Source organism: Leucopleurus acutus (assembly GCF_964270905.1).
Source record: "Leucopleurus acutus genome assembly, chromosome: 6".
NCBI classification, from domain to species: domain Eukaryota; kingdom Metazoa; phylum Chordata; class Mammalia; order Artiodactyla; family Delphinidae; genus Leucopleurus; species Leucopleurus acutus.
In genome coordinates this window covers 100252383-100272831 of record NC_139149.1, presented here as the reverse complement: position 1 = coordinate 100272831, position 20449 = coordinate 100252383, and the positions used below count along the sequence as shown (strand labels likewise).

Genomic DNA, 20449 nt, shown 5'->3' with positions numbered 1-20449 from the left:
CAGGAGTTTTTCACCCTGGGATCCATGGATACCTTGAGAATTCATGCTTAGAATTCAGGGTTTCATGAATTGGATGCGGGGGGGATTGCATATTTATTTTCATTAACCTGTAACAAATTTAGCATTTCCTCTATTATAAACGTAAACAAGGTCAGAATGGCTGTCATCCAAAAGTCTACAAACAATAAATGCTGGAGAAGGTGTTAAGTAAAGGGAACCCTCCTACATTGTTGGTGGGAATGTAAATTGATACAGCCACTATGGAGAACAGTACGGAGGTTCCCTAAAAATTAAAAATAGAGCTACCATATGATCCAGCAATCCCACTCCTGGACATGTATCCCAAAAAGATGAAAATTGTAATTCAAAAAGATTTAAGCACCCCAGTGTTCATAGCAGCACTATTTACAATAGCCAAGACATGGAAATAACCCAGGTGCCCATCAACAGATGATTGGTTTAAGAAGATGTGGTATATATATATATATATATATATACACACACACACACACAATGGAATATTACTCAGCTGTAAAAAATGAAATATTGCCATTTGTAGCAACATGGATGGACCTAGAGAATATCATACTGGTGAAGTAAGTCAGACAAAGACCAATAGTATATGATATCACTTATATGTAGAATCTAAAAAGTAATGTAAATGAATCTATATACAAAGCAGAAATAGACTCACAGACATAGAAAACAAACTTACAGCTATCAAAGGAGAAAGAGGGTGGGAGGGGTAAATTAGGAGTATGGGATTAACAGATACAAATTACTATACATAAAACAGATAAACAGAAACTAGGAGCAGGACGGGAATAAAGACACAGATCTACTAGAGAATGGCTTGAGGACACGGGGAGGGGGAAGGGTAAGCTGTGACAAAGCGAGAGAGAGGCATGGACATATATACACTACCAAACGTAAGGTAGATAGCTATTGGGAAGCAGCCGCATAGCACAGGGAGATCAGCTCGGTGCTTTGTGACCACCTGGGTGGGTGGGATGTGGAGGCTGGGAGGGAGAGAGATGCAAGAGGGAAGAGATATGGGTGTGTGTGTGTATGTATAGCTGATTCACTTTGTTGTAAAGCAGAAGGTAACACACCATTGTGGAGCAATTATACTCCAATAAATCTGTTAAAAAATATTTTTTAATTAAAAGAAGAAAACACCAAAAAACAAAACACAGATAAACAACAAGGATTTACTGTATAGCCCAGGGAACTATATTCAATATCTTAACCTATAATGGAAAATAATCTGAAAAAATATGTATATAAATGAATCACTTTGCTGTAACCTGAAACTAACACAATATTATAAATCAACTATATTTCAATTAAAAAAATGAACAAATGTAAGCAAAATTCACCATGTCATTAGCAGTATCTGTGACTTTATCACCAATAGAAATCACAGATATTTTCATATCATTTTATAGTTGCTACAGATATCATGAAATATAATTTACACTCATCACTACTTGAAATTCTGGTGGTTATTTGACCTACTACTAGATCTTATAATTTAATGTGTTAATAAAGAAGTACATATATTATTCTGTTACACATTTTATTTTATTTATTTATTTTTTAAAAATATTGATTTATTTGGTCGCGCCGGGTCCGTTACAGCAGGCGGGCTCCTCGTAGTGGTGGCTCGTGGCCTCCTTAGTTGTGGCATGCGAACTCTTAGTTGCAGCATGCATATGGGATCTAGTTCCCTGAGCAGGGATTGAACCTGGGCCCCCTGCATTGGGAGCATGGAGTCTTAACCACTGTGTCACCAGGGAAGTCCCCACATTTTAAAAATATTTGAATATGGCATTTTAATTAATTTATTTCCTTTGTAATCTTATATATTTTATTTTATGCATTTAAAAAGGGTCCCCAGGCTTCACCAGACTGCAAAGGAGTCCATAGCACACACACAAAGCTAAGCATCCGTGCTGTGACTTCCGGGTCACACACCCAATGAGGAGAATCTGGTTGATCTAGAGACTGACTTCTCTTGGGTCAGGTGTCCACCCTTGGTCTAATTAGTTGGGGCCAGGGGCTCAGAGTCACACTGATTGATAGATTGATCAATCAATCAATAAAGGATTGATTTTGTGTGTGTGTATGTACACTCTTGTTCATTTAACAAAGAATTCGAGGCAGCTTTTTAAATATTCCTTTCAATTTTATTATCTCCCAGTCCTGGAAAACAATGTTCTCTTGGCCTATCCCCAGAGAGTTTGCTGCTGAATATATTTACTAGAGTCTAATGGAGCATCCCTAGACCTCAGGCTGGTTTTAGCAGGAAGCAGCCTTGGAATGGTCAGGACCAATGCTAGAGAAGCTCAGACTATGGGAAGCAGCAATCTCAGGGCACTGAATTTGAAAAGTGCTGAGGACTCGAGTTATTCCTCCTCTGCAGGACTTAAAAGGAGCCTTTTGCCTCCCTATCCCCACCTCCCATCCCACCCCCATCCCAGACAGTACATCCCTTGCCCGATACTGACTGTTCTTGCTTTTAGAATGCTGATGTGAATAGCTTTGTAAGGAAAGAACTTGCTGAAATGTCTCTGAGGTTGTGCTGTTTGCCCTCGCTTAAGCTCTGCTGGACTGTGAGCATGGAAATCTGGGACTGCAAAAGGAAGAACTAAGATGTCCCAAGAGTTCCAGCCCCTTGCGTTTTGGACTCAGTGAGAGACTGGCAGCCAAGGGCTCGTCTCTAACTGGGCTAATCAGAAGAGGTCCTCAGCCAGGACTGGGATATACTTCCATCCCAAAGCTCTGCAACAAATATAGAGTATAAGCTCCATGTCTGTACCCCCAAACTGAATTCCCAGCACATACTTCAGAGCCTAGCATGTAGTAGATACTCAATAAATATTTGCTGAATGAACCTGAACTCTAGGAGCTCACAGTCTACTGGGAGAGAAAGGAAACAAGTAAACATAAATAATTGAAAATTATTATGACTGTTTTGAGGAAAAAGAATAGAGTGCTATAAGAACAAATACTTTAGATGACATGGTAAGGGGACCAGGAGAAGTTCCATTTGAACTGAGATCTGAGATCTGAAAGATGAGAAGGAACCAGCCACTTGAAGAGTAGGGGGAGACAGATATACAGGAGATGCCCTTAAGCCCCTGGCCAGTTAGTAGCAATGCTGAGGAGGAAGTCGAAGTCTGCCTGCCTATTTATCTAGGTTCTTGTAGGCTATTTGTAGAAAAAAGAAGGGGTCTACTGTTAATTCGTGGTTAGTCTGTTCACCGCTGCCCCCACCCCACACCATCCCGTACGTATCCAGCTTGGTTTTATAATGCCTTAGACCTAGTGTTGCTGACTGACAATCAAAGGCTCCAGTGTGTGCCCAGCCATAAGAACAATTATCTGTTTATGTGTCTGACTCCCTAACCAGACTATGAGCTCCTTGAAGGCAGTGAACTCCATCTTATCCTTAGGACACAGCACACTATCTGACATAGTCAACAGTTTTGATTAATGGCTGAATTAATAATAACAGTTAATATTTATTGAGTGCCTTCTATGTGCCAGACAGTGTAGTGAGGACTTTACATGCGTTATCTCATTTAATCCTCAGAATTACTCGAAAATGCACGTAGTATTCTTATTCCCATTGTATAACTGGAGAAACTAAGGCTTAGAAAGATAAAGTAATGGACTTGGGATCTGAGTGTAAGCAATTCAACTCCAGAGCCCACACTGTTTTGCCAAATTAAAGTGCTTCTGGTTGCCTTGAGGTAGCTGAGTTTCCTTGGAACTCCAAGAGAGCAGAATTAATATGTTACGTACATGATCTCATTTAACAATCCTCACAACAACCCTCATTGATAGGAATTATTCTACTCATTTTATAGAGAGAAAATTGAGGCTCAAAGAGATTAATAGACACTTAGCCAAGATCATAAAAAGAATATGTAAGTGGTGGGCTTATTTTCAAAGCTAGGCCCATGCAACTCTAGATCCCGTGCTCTGTCCCCATTCTGTGATAACGCCAATTACTCAGCCACTAGGCAGGAATCTGCTCCACTGACTGTGTTAAAGTCCTTTGAAAGTTGTCCAGGCCTGTTGGGAGCCTGAGAGTCTTTTCCTGACAGAGGGAATAGAGTGGAGGACAGGCAGAGGAGTGTGGGAGAGTAGAGACTTTATCTTTTTTAAAAAATCTTTTCGAAAAATTGAGATATAATTCACATACCATAACATTTACCAAAAAAGTATAAAGCAAAAGTATATAATACCGTGGTTTTACAATATTCATAAAGTTGTTTAACTACAACTACTATATAATTCCAGAACCTCTTCATCACCCCCGAAGAGAAACTCTATATCCACTTGCAGTCATTTTCCATTCCCCACTCCCCCCATTCTTGGAAATCACGAATCTACTTTCTGTCTCTGTGTAGATTCACCTCTCTTGAATATTTCATGTAAATGGAATCATACAGTATGTGGTCTTTTGTGTCTGGCTTCTTTCACTTAGCATTGTTTTCAAGGTCCATCCATTGAAGCAAGTATCAGTACTTTATTCCTTTTTATGGCAGGATAATAGACCCTTATACGGATATACCACATTTTGTTTATTCATTCGTCAGTTGATAGACAGTTGGGTCATTTTCCACTTTGGGGTTATTATGAATAAAACTGCTGTGAACATTTGTGTGTAAGTTTCTGTATGAACATACGTTTTCAATTCTCTTGGGTATATACCTAGGAGCGCAATATAATAACTATATGGATCATATAATAACTCTATGTTTAACTTTCGGAGGAACTGCCAAATTGTTTTTCTTCTATTAATAAACTTTTAAAGTCAAAGTATAAGATGCATACAGAAAAGTGCCCCTATCATAAGCATACAGCCTGAAGAATTACAAAATGAACATAGCTGTGTAATCAGAACCCAGATCAAGAACTAGAAAATTTCCAGTACTCAGTACCTACTGCCTCCAAAGGGTCACCGTCCTGACTTTTAATATGATAGATTAATTTTGCCTGCTTTGAATTTCATATAAGTAGAATTATATGGTATGTACTCCTTTGTGTCTGACTTCTTTCACTCAACAAAATTTTTATGAAATTCATCCATGTTAGTTGTACTTTGTTAATTTTCATTTCTGTATAATATTTTATTGTAAGACTATTCCACAATTTATTTACCCATTTGTGTTGGATTCTTCATAGTTATGCATATGTTTAGATTTTGTAGATACTGCCAAACAGTTTTCCAAAACGACTGTATCAATTTATACTCATACAAGCAGTATATGAGAGTTCTGGTTGTACCACATCCTTGTCAACACTTGTGTTATCTGCCTTTTCTTTTTAGCCATTATAGTGAATATGTGGTGGTATCCTACTGTGGCTTTTTAACTCCCCCAGTGACTAATGAGGTTCTGTACATTTTCATGTAATTATTGATCACTTAGCTATGACCGAGCCTTTTGTCAATTTTCTGTTGGGTTATTTGTCTTTTTCTTATTGATTTTTCAGAGTTCTTCAAATATTCTGAAAATGAGTCCTTTGTTGGTTATGTGTATTGCAAATATTTTCTCCCACTTTATAGCTTGCTTTTTTGCTCTCTTATTTGTATCTTTTTTTTTTTTTTTTTTTTTTTTTAGCTGTACGCGGGCCTCTCACTGCTGTGGCCTCTCCTGTTGTGGAGCACAGGCTCCAGACGCGCAGGCTCAGCAGCCACGGCTCACGGGCCCAGACGTTCCGCGGCATGTGGGATCTTCCTGGACCGGGGCATTACCCCATGTCCCCTGCGTTGGCAGGCGGACTCTCAACCACTGCGCCACCAGGGAAGCCCTTATTTGTATCTTTTGATGAACAGAAGTTCCTAACTTTGATGTAGTCCAATTTATCAATCTTTTCCTTTATGAATGTCCTGTTAAGAAATCTTTGCCTACCTAAGGTCATGAAGATCAGGCCCTTATCATGAGCGTGTGTGTTTGTGTGTGTGTGTGTGTGTGTGTGTGTGTGTTACGTGGGGTGGAGAGGACAGGAAGGGCGGGGGCGAGGAGCCCATGAGATCACAGCCGCCGTGGGCTGTGTTCCCAGCTGTCAAGCGTGTAATGGGGAGTGAAAGAGAATCCCTTTGGTGGTAGAGGTCCTACAGATAATACTGCCGGGTCCTCTAAATCACCTCTGTGCCCTACAGACCCAGTTGACTGTCCTCTCTTCTCCACTGATACAGGGAAAAAGTGAAGTATGTGCTCCTGTGTAGTGCTCATGGCCTGGGGCAAGCTTTCGGAGTCAGATGCCTGCTGTATTGTTGTGATTTTCTTTTTGTCCTTAAACCTGAGGCTCTTTTCTTTTTGGTTTTTACCTCCTTGTTTCATTTCCACCTGGAGAAAGGATGGTGAGGTGGCTGACTTTGAGAGAGGGGCTAAACTATCCTTCAGCCTGGTTGTCCCCGATGGGCTGGTTGGCACCCCCTCCCTGAGCCAGAGCTGACAGGAGCTGCTTGTTCTTCCTGGAGAAGGAGTGGGAGTAGAAAAAGAAGGAATGAGAGTTGCTACTGCACTTTCTGAGGGGCTCTGAGGATTCCTTCCCCCCCAGGAAACCACTTGCGTCCCCCCAGCCCCTTTGCTGCTTGTTAGTTAGAAAGCCGTGGTTTGTGCTGGCGCTGGGTGGGGCTTCGGGGACAGTGTAGGCTCTGGCCCTCCGGAGGGGAGGGGGTGCTTGCAAGCGAGCAGAGGGTCACCGCTCAGGCTGTACCATTTGCTTGTCACCTTGAGAAGTTCCACCTTGTCTAGCAAAACCTCCTTTCAGAGGCAGCCACCACAAAGGGCTCTTATGAGAGCGGCGGCCCCTGCCCCCACCTTCACTTCCACTCCCTTTACCATTATTTTTCTTTTGGGGCAGAGCTGAGGGGCCTTCCTGCTATGACTTTGAGGGGCTGTACTTATTTTAAAAGGAGATTTAGAGTCTAGAGCCTCCCCATACCAGAGATTCATTTTTCTGATTTTCTAGTCCCGTTGGAGGACAGTCAAGGACTTAAGTAAGGCTCTCCTTCCCTGGAGGGCATTTTGTCTTTTCCCTCTATCAGTCTCTTGGGCTCTTTGGAGGTTTCAGAAGGAAGGCGAGAGAGCTACATTCTAGTACCACTAGGTCTCAGACCAGGGACCATCCTCCTTCTGGGGAGCGGGAGCTGGGGGATAGGAGGGAGAAATGGCTGTCTCAGTGGGTGACTTTACGAGGAGATACAGTGAAGCGGTTCAAGTGTATGTTCTGGAGTTCAGCTTCCTGGGCCTTCTGCTGCCCCATTCTGCAGCTTTCTAGCTGTGGCCTTAGTCAAGTTTTATAACCTCTCTGAGCCTTTGTTTTCCCCTGTATAAACTGAGAATGATTTTAGTGCCTACCTGGTAGGCTTACTGTGGATATTAATTGAGATAATGGATTAAAATGCTTAGCCTAGTACCTAGTGCACTGAAAGCATTCCAAAATGTTCATCTTACTAATATTATTCAAGCCTTCTGTTTGGACCTCCCTTTATAGTCTTTCTTCCCATCTCCCTTCTCTTCTGACTGTGCACTTCAGGGAGCTACCTAGGCCTCAAGCAGAACCAGAAAAATCTGGACTTTATCTCAAACTGTTTTGAGCTCTGCACCTATTTTATCTCGGCTGCATTTCCAGCACTGTGAGGGAGAGTGAGGCAGCAAAATTATCCCATTTTGAAGGGCAGACCACGGAGAAAGTGCTGTAATGGTTTAACTGGATTGTATGTATGCATTCTTGGATAGGTGAGTATATGCACGCATCCATTCTCCCACCTAGTTTTAAAAGTGGGGAGGGCTGAGGTAGACTATAATGAATTTGCAAGGTCTCAAACACAAGATTAAGTTCAGGTCTGTTTGTGTTTTTTCCCCTAGTAGAGCCCAGTGCTGAGTGGGTGGGTGCTCAGGAACCAGAGGCCAAAGGGAGAGCATGGTAAGGTCAGCCGCGGCAGGGCACAGTGGTCAGGGTGGGCCTCGTGTGACACAGACCCAACAAAGCCAAGCCAGACGAAACACAGGAGCAGGTCAGCTGTCTCGTCGGCTTCACATACGATCTCAAGGGCAGCGCGCCTCGTATCCTTAGAGCGCCGGGTCTCTCCCAAATCACCAGGGTTTGTGATCAGTGAACTGAGGGAATTCAGAGGCGTATTCTGTGAGGGACAACACAGAGGGACCCCTTGGGCTTAGATCTTGCCTGAAACACCTCATCCAAGTGAGCTGCTGTGGAAAAATTTCAAGGGAGGCGAAGGGAGAGTGAGCTGGTCTTTTGAAAACCTGGACATCACCACCACATCTCTTTTCTCTGTCCTATTAATGTTTTTTTTTCCCTCTCAAACTCTGAAGAAGCTGTGAGATTAATCCCATCAAAAACATACAACTGACTGTTTGAATGACATATCTGCAGGTCACGTATTTCTACTTTCCAAATAGCCTTTACTGAGTGTATATTACTTTACAATGGAAACACCGTAGCAGAGCCTCTTGGCCAGGCCTCACTGGGGAGCAGGAAGTGGCAGTGAGAAAGGGTTCCTGGTGGAATCATTGTTGGACTTCAGCTAAAGTTTTTCAGGGAGTAAGCTGTTTGTGCTTTGTGTGCTTCTGGAATAGGAAGTTTTACTCTCCACTATTATACCCACCACCTCCCAAAAAAGGAGGGTGAGGAGAATGAAGGTGAAACCTTGGCTTCTTGGGTAGGTCCTGCACTTTGGGAGATTAAAGGAGATATTTGAGAGGCAACAAGAGCATTTGAGGGGAGGTCAGGAGACATAATTTATAAGGAGCAGGCAACCTTTACATGTATTACCTCATATAATCCTTCTATCAGTCTCATAAAAGTAGGTATTGGTCTCCTCATTGTTCTGGTGAGGGGATAGAGGCTAAAAGAAGTTAGTAACATAGCTGCTAACTGGCAAAGCCAGAGTTTAAAGCCAGGACCTTGGTCCTTACTGGAGCCTGCGGAGTGGGCTCATGTGGCCATGGTGGACAGTGAACTACCCACAGGTTACTAGCTGGGTTTCTGTGACTGTATCTCCCTGACCTGGGCTTTGAGTAGTCACTGAATTTTTAGATCATATGCTTTGGGACGCAGTGGGGAAAGGTTAACATTTGGGTGAGACCCTGGTTTCTCTAAGTACTGGAGCTCATTAGGGCATTTCTTGAGCCTCCTTTGTCTTGCAAAGGGAGGGGACAGAGATTTCTTGGGTACTTATTCTACTCGCTTGTTTAATCCTCTCATGAACTCTATGATGTAGATATTGTTTGTCTCAGTCCTCCCTCCCCACCCCCCATATCTACCCAACCCTCCATCTCTTTTTTTCTCTTAAAATAGCACGTTGATTAAATACAGTAAATTGCCCAAAGTGTCACAGCTAGCAAATAGAAGACCTTAGGTACAGATCCGAGTCTTTGTGACTCTAAAGCCAGAACTTAAAGCTTGTTTCTACTTATCTTTTTTTTCTGAGACATTTTTCCCCCTAATTCCTAGACGGTTTTGTTTCGTCTTCTTTGAGTGAGAAGCCACTTATGGCTTCCTCTTTTTAAACTTTTTGATACTTCTCTTGGGCATTGGGTTCACGTTTCCCACTGAGTCTCCCTGTTTTCCTACCCAGGTTGAGTCTGTGTTGTCGACCCACGAGCCATTTCAAGTTATCTCTGATTTTATTTTAGGTTTCTGGATCATCCCTCTGTAACATCTGCCTTATGCCCTGGAGTAGAGCTATCCTTGATTCCTCTCAATGGATTCCACCCATTGATGGATTGATATCCAATCCATCAATGAATCCTATCGGCCATACCTTCAAATGTATCCAGGATCTGATCACTTATCACCACCTCCACTGTTGCCACCCAGGCCCAAGCTACTATCCTCTCCCACTTGGTTATTGTAGCAGCCTCCTAACAGATCTACCCACTTGTCTTTCTACATTCAAAGTGATCTTTTTAAAATGTGTATCAGATCATTTGACTCTTCTCTTTATAAACTCCAGTGGCTTCCCATCTTAAAAGATCATATGCTACATTATCTCACGATTTCAAATAAACACACAGACACATATCCACAGACCTGCTATGCTCTCCCTCTGATCTAGGGTGATCATCTAATTTATCATCCAAATTGGGACACTTATAAGAGAGAAAAGGAGCTCTACTAATAAACGACAACAAGCACAAACTGGGACTGACCCAGGCAAACTGGGAATCTGGTCACTTGATCTAGATAGCCAGTGGATCGTCCTGTTACTTTCCTTTAGGTCTTTTTAAAGTGTCATCTCTCAGTGAGGCCTTCTTTGACCTCTATTTAAAATTGCAACACATTCCTGCCCCATCCTGTAATCAGCCTGTGCTGATTTATTTTTCTCTGTGGTGCTAACACCATCTGATAGAGAATATGGTTTAATTAGCTATGTTTGTTGTTGATCTCCCCTCTCTAGAATGTAAACTTCAGGAGGGCAGGGAATTTTTTTTTTTTTTTTTTTTTGCGGTACGCGGGCCTCTCACTGTTGTGGCCTCTCCCGTTGTGGAGCACAGGCTCCAGACGTGCAGGCTCAGCGGCCATGGCTCACGGGCCCAGCCGCTCCACGGCATGTGGGATCTTCCCAGACTGGGGCATGAACCCGTGTCCCCTGCATCGGCAGGTGGACTCTCAACCATTGCACCATCAGGGAAGCCCGAGGGCAGGGAATTTTTGTCTCTTTTGTTCAATATACTGTATCCCCAGCACCCACATCATCGCGAACACTGTAGGTAATCAGTAAATATTTGTCGAATGAATGGATGGTGTGGCGGGGGTGGAATTCTATTCCGAAGAGTCTTTCTCCTTGGAGTCCTCTTCCCAAACCAGTTTTCTTGTTCCTCCCTATTTATTTTGGTAAACCTTTGGTAATCTGAGACCTTAGAAGGGTTTTTCAGTATGCTTTTACCGCAAAGAGGAGCTAATGATGAAGATTACCATGATTTCCTAACCTGACCTGGGCCCTCTAGGGAGGGAAGTTTGTATCCAGTACAGCAGTTTACCACATTGCAAGAGGGAGGAGAGGATTCTTACCCTTGGGAAGTCACGTGTTGGGGGCCCTGCCCTGGCGGTTATGAGATTGTGATGGTCAGTGTCAGGGCCTTGGGGCTGTGCCAGCTTCTGGGGCTGGTGCCAGAACCAAAGACCTACTCAGGGCTAGTGTTGGGGGCTCCAGTTTGCTCATTTCTCCCTTCTCTTCTGTCTTTTAAACCTGTATACTTGACCTGTGGGTCCATACTGAGTAGGGTGAGCAGTATATCCGGGTCCAGCCTTTCCTTACCCAGGATTCTAAAGGTTTCTTTTCTGAAGCAGCCTCAGAGGAAAGGAGGGATGAGATGGGGGTGGGGAGTGGGGGTAGGATCAGACCTTTCATTTCTAGTTGAAAGTGGCAGTTGGGATCGCTCCAACAGATCCTGTTGGGATTATGGGGTAGGAGGGGGTCTTAGAATTTTCAGACCACTGGGAGTGAGTTTTAGACTCAGTGAAGATGGGAATTATGGTTAAAGGAGGGGAGTTTGGGGCCTAGTAACCAAGATGGGCTGCCATAGGGACAAGAAGGGGAAATAAAATGCCGTTTATGATTTCTGTAACTTTGGTTTTCCTAACGCTTCTGATGTGGCCGTATAGCAGGGGCCAAAGTCCTAGTGGACTGGAGGTGAGAGAGTAACAGAGCTACTGGAGACAGGAGAGTGATGTAGCTCTTGTGGCTCTTAAAGGGTCACAGTACCAGCAGTAAGGAGTGAAGAGGTTCTAAATGTAGCAGAAAGCCTAGAAAGGGAAACCTTGAGGAAACTTCTGACTCCTCGATGTTTTATCAGTAATAGTTTGATGCCAGGGAAGCCTTGGCAAGTAGTTGTATAGCAGAGAAAGCCACTTTGTGAAACAAAAGGGATTCCCATGGGCATACCCTTAATTCAGAAAGCAAAGTCCTTTGCCATCTCGTGGATATGAATTTAGCCTTCCAGTCTCATTTCCCATGAGATCTGTCCACCTGTCCTGTCCTTTCACACCTTTGTGCTTCAAATACTTCCACCACATTCAAAATCTAACCTTGCAAAGGCTTAACTCAATGTCACCACCTCTGAAGTGTTTTGCAGGACTCTCAGTGAGACTTTGTCCCTTCCTTGTTCTCTGGGTTCTTATTACCCTTTGTTTATAACTGTAATGGCATAATGCCTGAAAAACACACATACACACATACAGGTTCCTCCTTCTATCTGAAAGTAGAGCACTCCTGTGAACCATTTCATAAGCTGAAATGGGGTAAAGTGAAGGAGAAATTACCTTTTTTCATAAAAGTGAAAATCTTTTTTGGATTTCTTCCAGTTAGCAAAAACAGGTACTAATGTAGGCTTTTCCTAAAAGCAAAATGACATCAAGCAAATTTTCAAAAAGTGGGGGATACCTGCATCTGCCTCTGTCCCACGTATGACTGTAAACTCTTTGAGGCAGGGCCCCTGACTTATTTATGTTTTTTTTTTTAATTTATTTATTTTTGGCTGCATTGGGTCTTCATTGCTGTGTGCGGGCTTTCTCTAGTTGTGGCGAGCTGGGGCTACTCGTCATTGCGGCGCACGGGCTTTTCATTGTGGTGGCTTCTCTTGTTGCAGAGCACGGGCTCTAGGTGCGCAGGCTTCAGTATTTGTGGCTTGAGGGCTCTAGAGCACAGGCCCAGTTAGTTGTGGCGCATGGGCTTAGTTGCCCTGAGGCATGTGGGATCTTCCCAGACCAGGGCTCAAACCAGTGTCCCCTGCATTGGCAGGCGGATTCTTAACCACTGCACCACCAGGGAAGCCCTGACTTATTTATCTTTATACTAACTCTGTCCTGTTCTGAGGAGGGAAGGACTGGTGCATCCACTTCCCCTCCCCAAGTCCTGTAGCACCTGGCACATGGTAGAATTTCAGTAACCTTTCTGCTGAGTAGAATTGATTCTGGGTTAATCAGATGAACATATTATACAGTAGACTGACCTGGCTCTTCTTCCCCTCCCCATTCTGGGCAGTGACCCGCTTGTGGCTGGTACACCTTGCTCCTGGCTCAGGTGTACTTATAGCAGGGGGCACTGCTATTTGCTTTTCTTAGTCCTGACTCCAGCTTCTCCCTTTGATCTCTGCTGCCCGCCCCAGCTCACCCCTACCATTGTCCTGCACAGGGAACTAGTATTTCCCCTTCCCAGGCTCAGGCCTCACCACCTGTCTTCCCTAGCATAATTCTGAGAATGATACCCAAGGGATCAGTGATGATGGGGAACAGCGAGGACAGGATTAAGGGTTTGGCCCTTCAGCCCTCTGTGAGTTCCAGGTGGGGCCAGTTGCCTCCTTTATATCTGCTCATGTTTTCCTTGTCCCCTGAGGGAGCTTGTTTCTGAGCTGGATGGGTGCAGCTGATGATCTGTGACGCAGATGATCTGTGATGCAAGGAATTAAGGGCTGTAATCCTGGGGAAGGCTGTATTGCCCTTTAGACTAAAATTCTATGCTTCAGAGAAGTAAATAGGGTAGTTGTTATATGCGAGGGCCCTGAAGCCACATGGTCTGGATTCTGATCTTGTTCCACCACTTACCAGCTGTAACTGCCTAAACAAGATGGGGTCATACTCATGCCAACCATAGTCCTTCATTCATACATAGTTATTGAGCATCCCCTGTGGGCCAGGTTGTTCTAGGTGCCAGGGAAATAGCAGTGAATAAGACAGGATGGGTCGATACCTTTAAATGCTTAGAGCAGTGGCTAGCACATAGTAAATATGCAGGAAATGTACCAATATTCTCTTCCTAGTACTTTTCTGAGAATAGACAATCGGGTGGGATGACCTTTGGTAGCAGCTCCAGGACCAGATCTCCCTGAGAAGGGGAAGGATGGAGGAAGGGCTAAGATACAGGTTCTGGATTTGGACTTAGGTCCAGGACAGCAGTAGCTCCAGTGGCCTTTTATTTCTGGCACTTCATTTTGAGATTAAATACATGAACTGGCTAAAGGTCACCCTGGAAATTTTATGAGTCTGTTTAGTTCCATAGAAAGGGCAGGAGGAGATGACCCTGGACTGCCTAGATTCTGCCTGGCCCGTTTGTACAGACAGCGCAGTGCCTACCAAACCATGTGTGGGTGACCCTAAGAGAGGCCACACGTCGTGAGCAGTATGAAGGGAGATCCCAGAGACATGAGATGTGAGGACGGAGAACAGCCGTTTGCCTCTCTGCTGTCAGGGCTCTCTGGCCATAGAGTAGAGGACCTTCTGCTGGAGGAGGTGGCTTGGGGGCTGGAGAGCTGAACTTAGGAAGGAGAGTGAGGTGAGATAGAGGTCCGTGGCCTGTTTCAGTTCATTCCTCAGGGAATGCTGCTGAGGAGGGCTGTTAATACTCCTAGTGAGATTACTGCTGGAAGCAACGTCTGCACTCAAGGCTCCTGATTGATTGCGGTTTCCAGTGAAAGTCCAAGACTGATACAGTCTTTATGTGAGTAGGGTTGGAGTAGAAATCTATGTTACATTTCCCGGGGATCAATAAGTTTTTCAGCTACCACCTTGCTCAGGGAAAGAGCTGTATAATCTTAACCATGGTTTCAGCAACTAGTTCACTGCTTCTCCCACTTTCTCTCTTCCATCCTTCTCCCACAGTGGGTTTTCAGAAATGAATGCCCTTATAGCACAGAGAGAGTGCCCTTGACATGAGATGTGGGCCAATCCAGGATTCCTGGGCTTGTTCCCATGTGAGCTGCTGGCCTGACTTCCCTTGGAGAACCTGCTAACTTGGCTGGGAGCCATGGCGATTTGCATGCATAGGGACAGACGAAGTGGTTCTGGGCCCTTTCCAAGATTCTGAAGTACAGCCAGGTTTAGGTCCACTGGACACCATACTCTTTCATCTCATTTTTATTGCACTTTCTTAAGTCTTCAGCCGTTACTTAAACTCAGTTCAGCCAAGTGTATGAAACCTGAACTAGGCAAAGCATTTTGCTGTGGATATAAATCCACAGTTCATTCCATAATGAAGGAAACAGATAAATATAATATGATTGTAGCAGTGTTTCTCAATTTTTTTTTCATTATCACCTCCCTGAGGAACCTTTTAAGACATTTTTTCCTAATCATCCCCCCTCAGGGAATTTTAATACCATAGATAAACTAAAATTCTGTTTATGTACAATTTGTGTATCTGTGCTTTATACTTTAAAAGAGTAAGATTTTTTTCATCCCCCAAGAGCAAATTTTCTCCCCACTTGGGGGAACTATCACCCCCAACGCGAGTTCATGGATTATAGTAAAGCACCACGCACAGTGTAGCAGGCAAGCCTCCAAAGCTTTGTAAACTGTCTCCCGTCTCCTTTGACTGACTGGCATAGCTCCATAACTGATTCTTGTCTCTCAGTCTGTCATTCCCAGTTTGCTCTTTTTCCCCTTTCCTGGATTTCATCCTTTTTCTCTCTCCAGTGTAGAAGTTTAGGAGTGAATTTAATTAAAATAGTAATCTGTACAACTCAGGGACAATTTAGGGAAGATGATTTCGTAAAACAGTCCTCTAAGAGGTCATCCTTTTGGACCAAAGAACCTACAAACCTATGAGGTGTTCATGGGGAAACATAATAGACATAAGTATTGAAGGAAATAAAGATATTTGTTTGGAGTTGCCTTTCAGAGGAGAAGACCTCCCAAGAGGTCTTTATATTGGTCCTAACAGGTTTGGATATGGATGTCCTATATTGGATCTAAGTTCTGTATATAAATTCTTTTAGGGTTGATGCCAGTTCTGCCAGTGGGATATCAAGTTTCTTTTCTCTAGCAATACCATGTCACCGATGATAGCATCTCCTCTCCCCTGTAGAAACTACCAGAGGCATGCAGTGTTGGTGACGGAAAACCCTTTGTCACAAATCTACAGAGTCTGTATATGGCAGTCACCAGACAAGAGATCCAAGTGGGACAGAAGCTTCGAGGCACTGGTGAGTAGCTCCAGAGGTACCTGGTCTCCTGGGGTTAGAGTTAGGGTCTAGGTTTGTGCTGTTCAATATGGTAGCTCTAGCCAATAGTGACTATTTAAATTTAAATAAATAAAAATTAAATAAAATGAAAAATTCATCCCCTCATTTGCACATTTCAGGTGCTCAATAGCTACATGTGTCCAGTGGATACCAGGTTGGACAGCTCAGATACAGAACATTTCCATCACTGCAGAAAGCTTTATGAGAACTGGTCTACATGCTGAGGAGAATTAGTGAGAGAACCAGGAAAAAAATTAGTCTCCCTACCTGAGATATGGCAGGCAATACATAGAAGAACAGTGAGCTGTTCTGGGTCAAGGAAACTCTTGTCCTACGTGGTTAACGTGGCCTGGAGAACCTTCATCATAGAAACAGCGCTTTCCAGAAGTTAGTTGGAAGTGGATTTGTGTCTGTTTACATATTAGTACCAAAGCCTGGCCTTTATCAGAATGCTTGGTAAATGCTGATGCCTTTCTGGTAAGAAGTAGGCAGTTATCACTATCTTCCCTTGATCTTTCTGATCAGAAGATCCCCAGACCTCAAGCAGTGCCTCCTCACAAGGAACTGATAGCCAACCTCTGAATCAGCCAGAAGAGCCGGCCTCCTCAGCACCGTCCCTCCCAGTGCCTGAAAAAGAGCCCACAGTAAGTCGTGAGCGGCTTCCTAGACTGCATTTCAAGATTTGGGAGAGTCTGCACCTATAGCTCCCAAGCCAGTGGTCCCTGGAACTGTCACCTAGTTGATACTGCCTTAACAACACTGGGGCATATTTGTGACCAGGCATCTAAATTGTGGATTTCTGGATGGAGAGTCATGGTCTTTTGCATCTTCCCTTGCTGTCTCCTCTCTGCAGTTCTTCTGGATGATGGACCTTGACTCCTTTTTTGCCTTATCGCACTTGCGGTGATGGTCTATGAGATTGTTCCCTAGGGGAGAAGTGATGTGCGTATGTCCTGCATAGAGTCTTTTATCACATTCACTGCCTGACGTGGACTTCAGAACTCCTGCATCAGCCACCCGTCTTAACCAGAGCCATGGGAGGAAGGAATTTCTTTTCCTAACTTAAGTGGAACTGTTTAAAACCTCTGTTAACTTGGGTTCCTTTTTTTCTAGGTTACTTCAGGCCCTATGCAGAGACCTCAGCTGTTGAAGGTCAAGAGGAAGAAGCTAAGGGGGCTCTTCAGTTAACCTGTCACTGTCTCAACTGCTGAGGATGGACTCAGAGAGTAGTTTCCTAGTGTCACCTTGAAAGGAGGTCCTGTGACAGCAGCATCTCTGACACAGAGTTACACAGTCAGGGACTCCACTGTAAGGGCAAGATAACTGAAGTTCATGGTGACAGGCATGGATACTATTAACTGAGGGAATCCTGGCTCCAACCCATCAGGCACTGGCCTTCCCTGTCCGAGTGGAAGCCAATCTCTGGGAATCCCATACCCTCCTTTCTTTTGGTGAAGGTTCTCTAGACCCAGGATCTACCATGGACTTTAGGTGTATGGGGCAGGTCTGCAGAAAGGCACAGCATGCTTAGGAAGCCTTGTCTACCTTTCTTAAGAGTCCCTAGCCAGTCCCAGGTGTTCCTCAGAGACCCTCTCCTCTCTTTAGCATGGAATAAAAAGCACTCACACTCCCCTGCTTTTGAGATTGCTTATCTGTGGAACACATACCAACTCACTTCACTTTACTGGGTCCCACCCCATTGTTGTCTCTGGATGAAGTCTAGGCCCTTGGTCTAATCCTTCAGGTTCTTCTTATACTTCTCTTCTGTGGCCTGTGCTAAGCCTCCAATCGGGAGCTTTGATCTTGAGACCTCTCTCCATGGTGGGCACAAGATAGCAGAACATATGGTTTCTGTGCTCTTCGGTCCAACTTGATATGGGTTTTTTTTTTTGTCTATTTCCAAGGCATAGACAACAGGTTAATATGGGATTGAATATGGGATTGAAATTACAAAGAGCTCTGAGCCCTAGGGCCAAGTTAGTTTCCCGGAGTGGGAGAAAAAGGAATTTTATGTTCCCATCCTTCACTTCACTTCAAATAACATAGTAACTAGAAGAACTAGAAAAGATAGGATGACAGGGAACAGGAAATATGGCCAGAGGAGTTCTCTGGAACCAAAAGAATTGATGTATAGAATGAATAGTGCTTAGCAGGAAAATATGTAAAGACTGTATGAGATAGGCAGAATCTTAGTTAGCAAGTGAACTCTTTGGACAAATCTAGCAGGATTTGAGACTTCCCTGGCTGTCCAGTGGATAGGACTCGGTACTTTCACTGCTGTGGCCCCGGTCGGGGAACTAAGATTCCACAAGCTGCGTGGCATGGCCAAAAAAAAAAAAAGAAGAAGATTTAGCAGAAGAGGATTCGCAGAGTTCCTTGGCCTTCTCTGCTAGGTTTTCCTCTATAGGTAAGACCATCTGAAACTTTACCTTGGAGAGACAGGAAGGAAAGTAGAACTCAGATATTCACTGGGAGCTGTTAGGTAGAGGCCTTTTCTGGTTCAGTTACTTACGATGGTCAAAGGCCTCCTCGTCCACATGTCCTTTCTGGCTGGGACTGGTGTGTCTGTCCCCATGTCAAGTCTTGAGGGAAAGAGGATGATCCAAGTAATTATAATAATGATTATAATAACGATAATAAACAGCTACCAGTTAATGTATACCAGGTACTCTAATAAGTGCCTGGCATTGAATCCTCACAGCATCATATGAAGAAGATACTGTTAACCCACTAGGAAATGGAGTCTTGAAGGGACTAAGTGACTTATCAGAGGTCACACAGCTAATAAGTAACAGCCAGAATTTGAACCCAGACAGCTGAGTTCTAAACTGCATTATTACATACATTACTGAAAACATTTTCCAGGAAGGATGTAACGTCCTTCTTTCTCCCGTGACGCTGCCTCCTTTCAAAGAGGATGTTCTTTCTACTCCCTATTAGCTCTTCAAGGGAGGAGCCTTGGCGGACTCCAGGACTCACCACCAGGCCTTTTTACCTGCTGGCAGAGTCTGAGAGAGCTCCACCAGGGCTCATTCCCAGTTGCTGCTGATAACTTTCTTTACCCTCAGACCCAGTCTGTGCCCTGGTGGCGACTGTCATTGAAGTGAGTTGGGAGCTACGTAAAAACAGTCTATCAGATGACTTACTTTGTCGTTTAGTTTCTCTTGGCATTTAGATGGCCAGATTTCAAGGTATGAGACCACATGAAAAATGGAAAGACTTCCGCAGCAAGCTGGGGGAAAATAAGGGTTCTTTACCCTAGATAATCCTTCTGCCCTAAGAGCACAGTCTCAAGAGCAGGCATTTTTAATCAGAGAGGGATCAGGGGTTTTAGAATCCCCTAAAATTATAAGTAAAATCTTAACAGCATGATTTTTCTTTTCATGTTCTCAGAAGAATGTGTAACTTTTTAAAAAGGTTAAGTAAGAGTATGCCTCATGACCTCCCCGCTCACTGCCCCCTTTATCCCCAGAGGTTGCTGCCCCCATGGGGGTATTGCCCAAACACACCCTTAGAGAAACATTGCTCCCCAAGACCCTGCCTCAGTCATTCTTGCTCTGAAGCTCTTGCCCCCCAGAGCAATGGGTGGTGTTTGAAAACCATTCATCCCAGGGCAACTCCAGGGAAATCCCTGCCTTGACAAATCGGCCTAGCCAGGCTGTATTCCAGCCCTGCCCCCTGGCTTGGGCCCCTCCCTGAGGCCCCCAGGCTGGCCCAGCCCCACTCCACATGCACATAAAAGGGTCGAATTCTCGTGGCTGCTCCATAAATTTTATTCCGTAAATATTAGTTTTCCCTGTGTTTAATAAAGCAGTGGCCCACCTCCCCGCCTACCCACCCGCTCCCCGGGGCTGGGGCTGGGGCCAGGGCTGGCTGGTGGGAGAAGGGACTCTTTCAATTGCTTTGGAGTATTTTTAGAAAAAAAAATAATATAAGGTGGTTTACAGCAGCAAGCCAGCAAACCAGGAGCAGGAGTAGGGACCTCGAGGAAGTTCCTGCAGGAACTTGACCTAAAAAGTAGAGAAATAGCGCCACCTAGGCTGCAAGGCCTACTTGGCCCTGCTGGTGGTTCACCCCTCCCCCACGGTCAGCCAGGAGAGGCCAGCTCTTTGCTGGGAGAGAAATCTTCATCCCTTAGCACTCCAGCTGGGCAGCACCTCCTCTCTTCAGGCCTCACCGAGGGCTTTCTCAGCAGCCCTGAGGGCAGAGCCCGAGCTGGGTCCTGGAAAACCCCACGAGGGTCATTCTCTGTTCTGTCACCAGTCATCCAATCTCCCAGATCAAGGAGTGTCTCCAAGGGGTAGTAAAATTATTGAAAAGGGAGGAAGGAGCTTCTAGTCTCTGCCCACTGAATCCTGAGGAACTAGCCCTGGAGTCCCTAGGGTGTAAAGTGGCAAAGAGTGAGATCTGAGCTCCTGTACTCTGGACTTGGAAAGAATCTG

At 44.5% G+C, this 20449-nt stretch overlaps 1 protein-coding gene across 2 annotated transcripts in view; it reads left to right on the top strand.

The window, feature by feature from the left end:
* The window catches only part of NHEJ1 (non-homologous end joining factor 1), a 76565-nt gene extending 58791 nt beyond the window's left edge, over positions 1-17774 (top strand). Inside the window, exons 6-8 of one of the 2 annotated variants that reach the window (XM_082841919.1) lie at positions 15851-15968; positions 16536-16651; positions 17121-17774. In XM_082841919.1, coding sequence (XP_082698045.1) covers positions 15851-15968; positions 16536-16651; positions 17121-17195 — 309 coding nt within the window. In that variant the 3' untranslated portion in view covers positions 17196-17774. Of the gene's footprint in view, positions 1-15850; positions 15969-16532; positions 16652-17120 lie in introns of both variants that reach the window. The other variant, XM_082841918.1, reaches the window with a different exon arrangement.
* The last annotated feature ends 2675 nt before the right edge of the window (positions 17775-20449 follow it).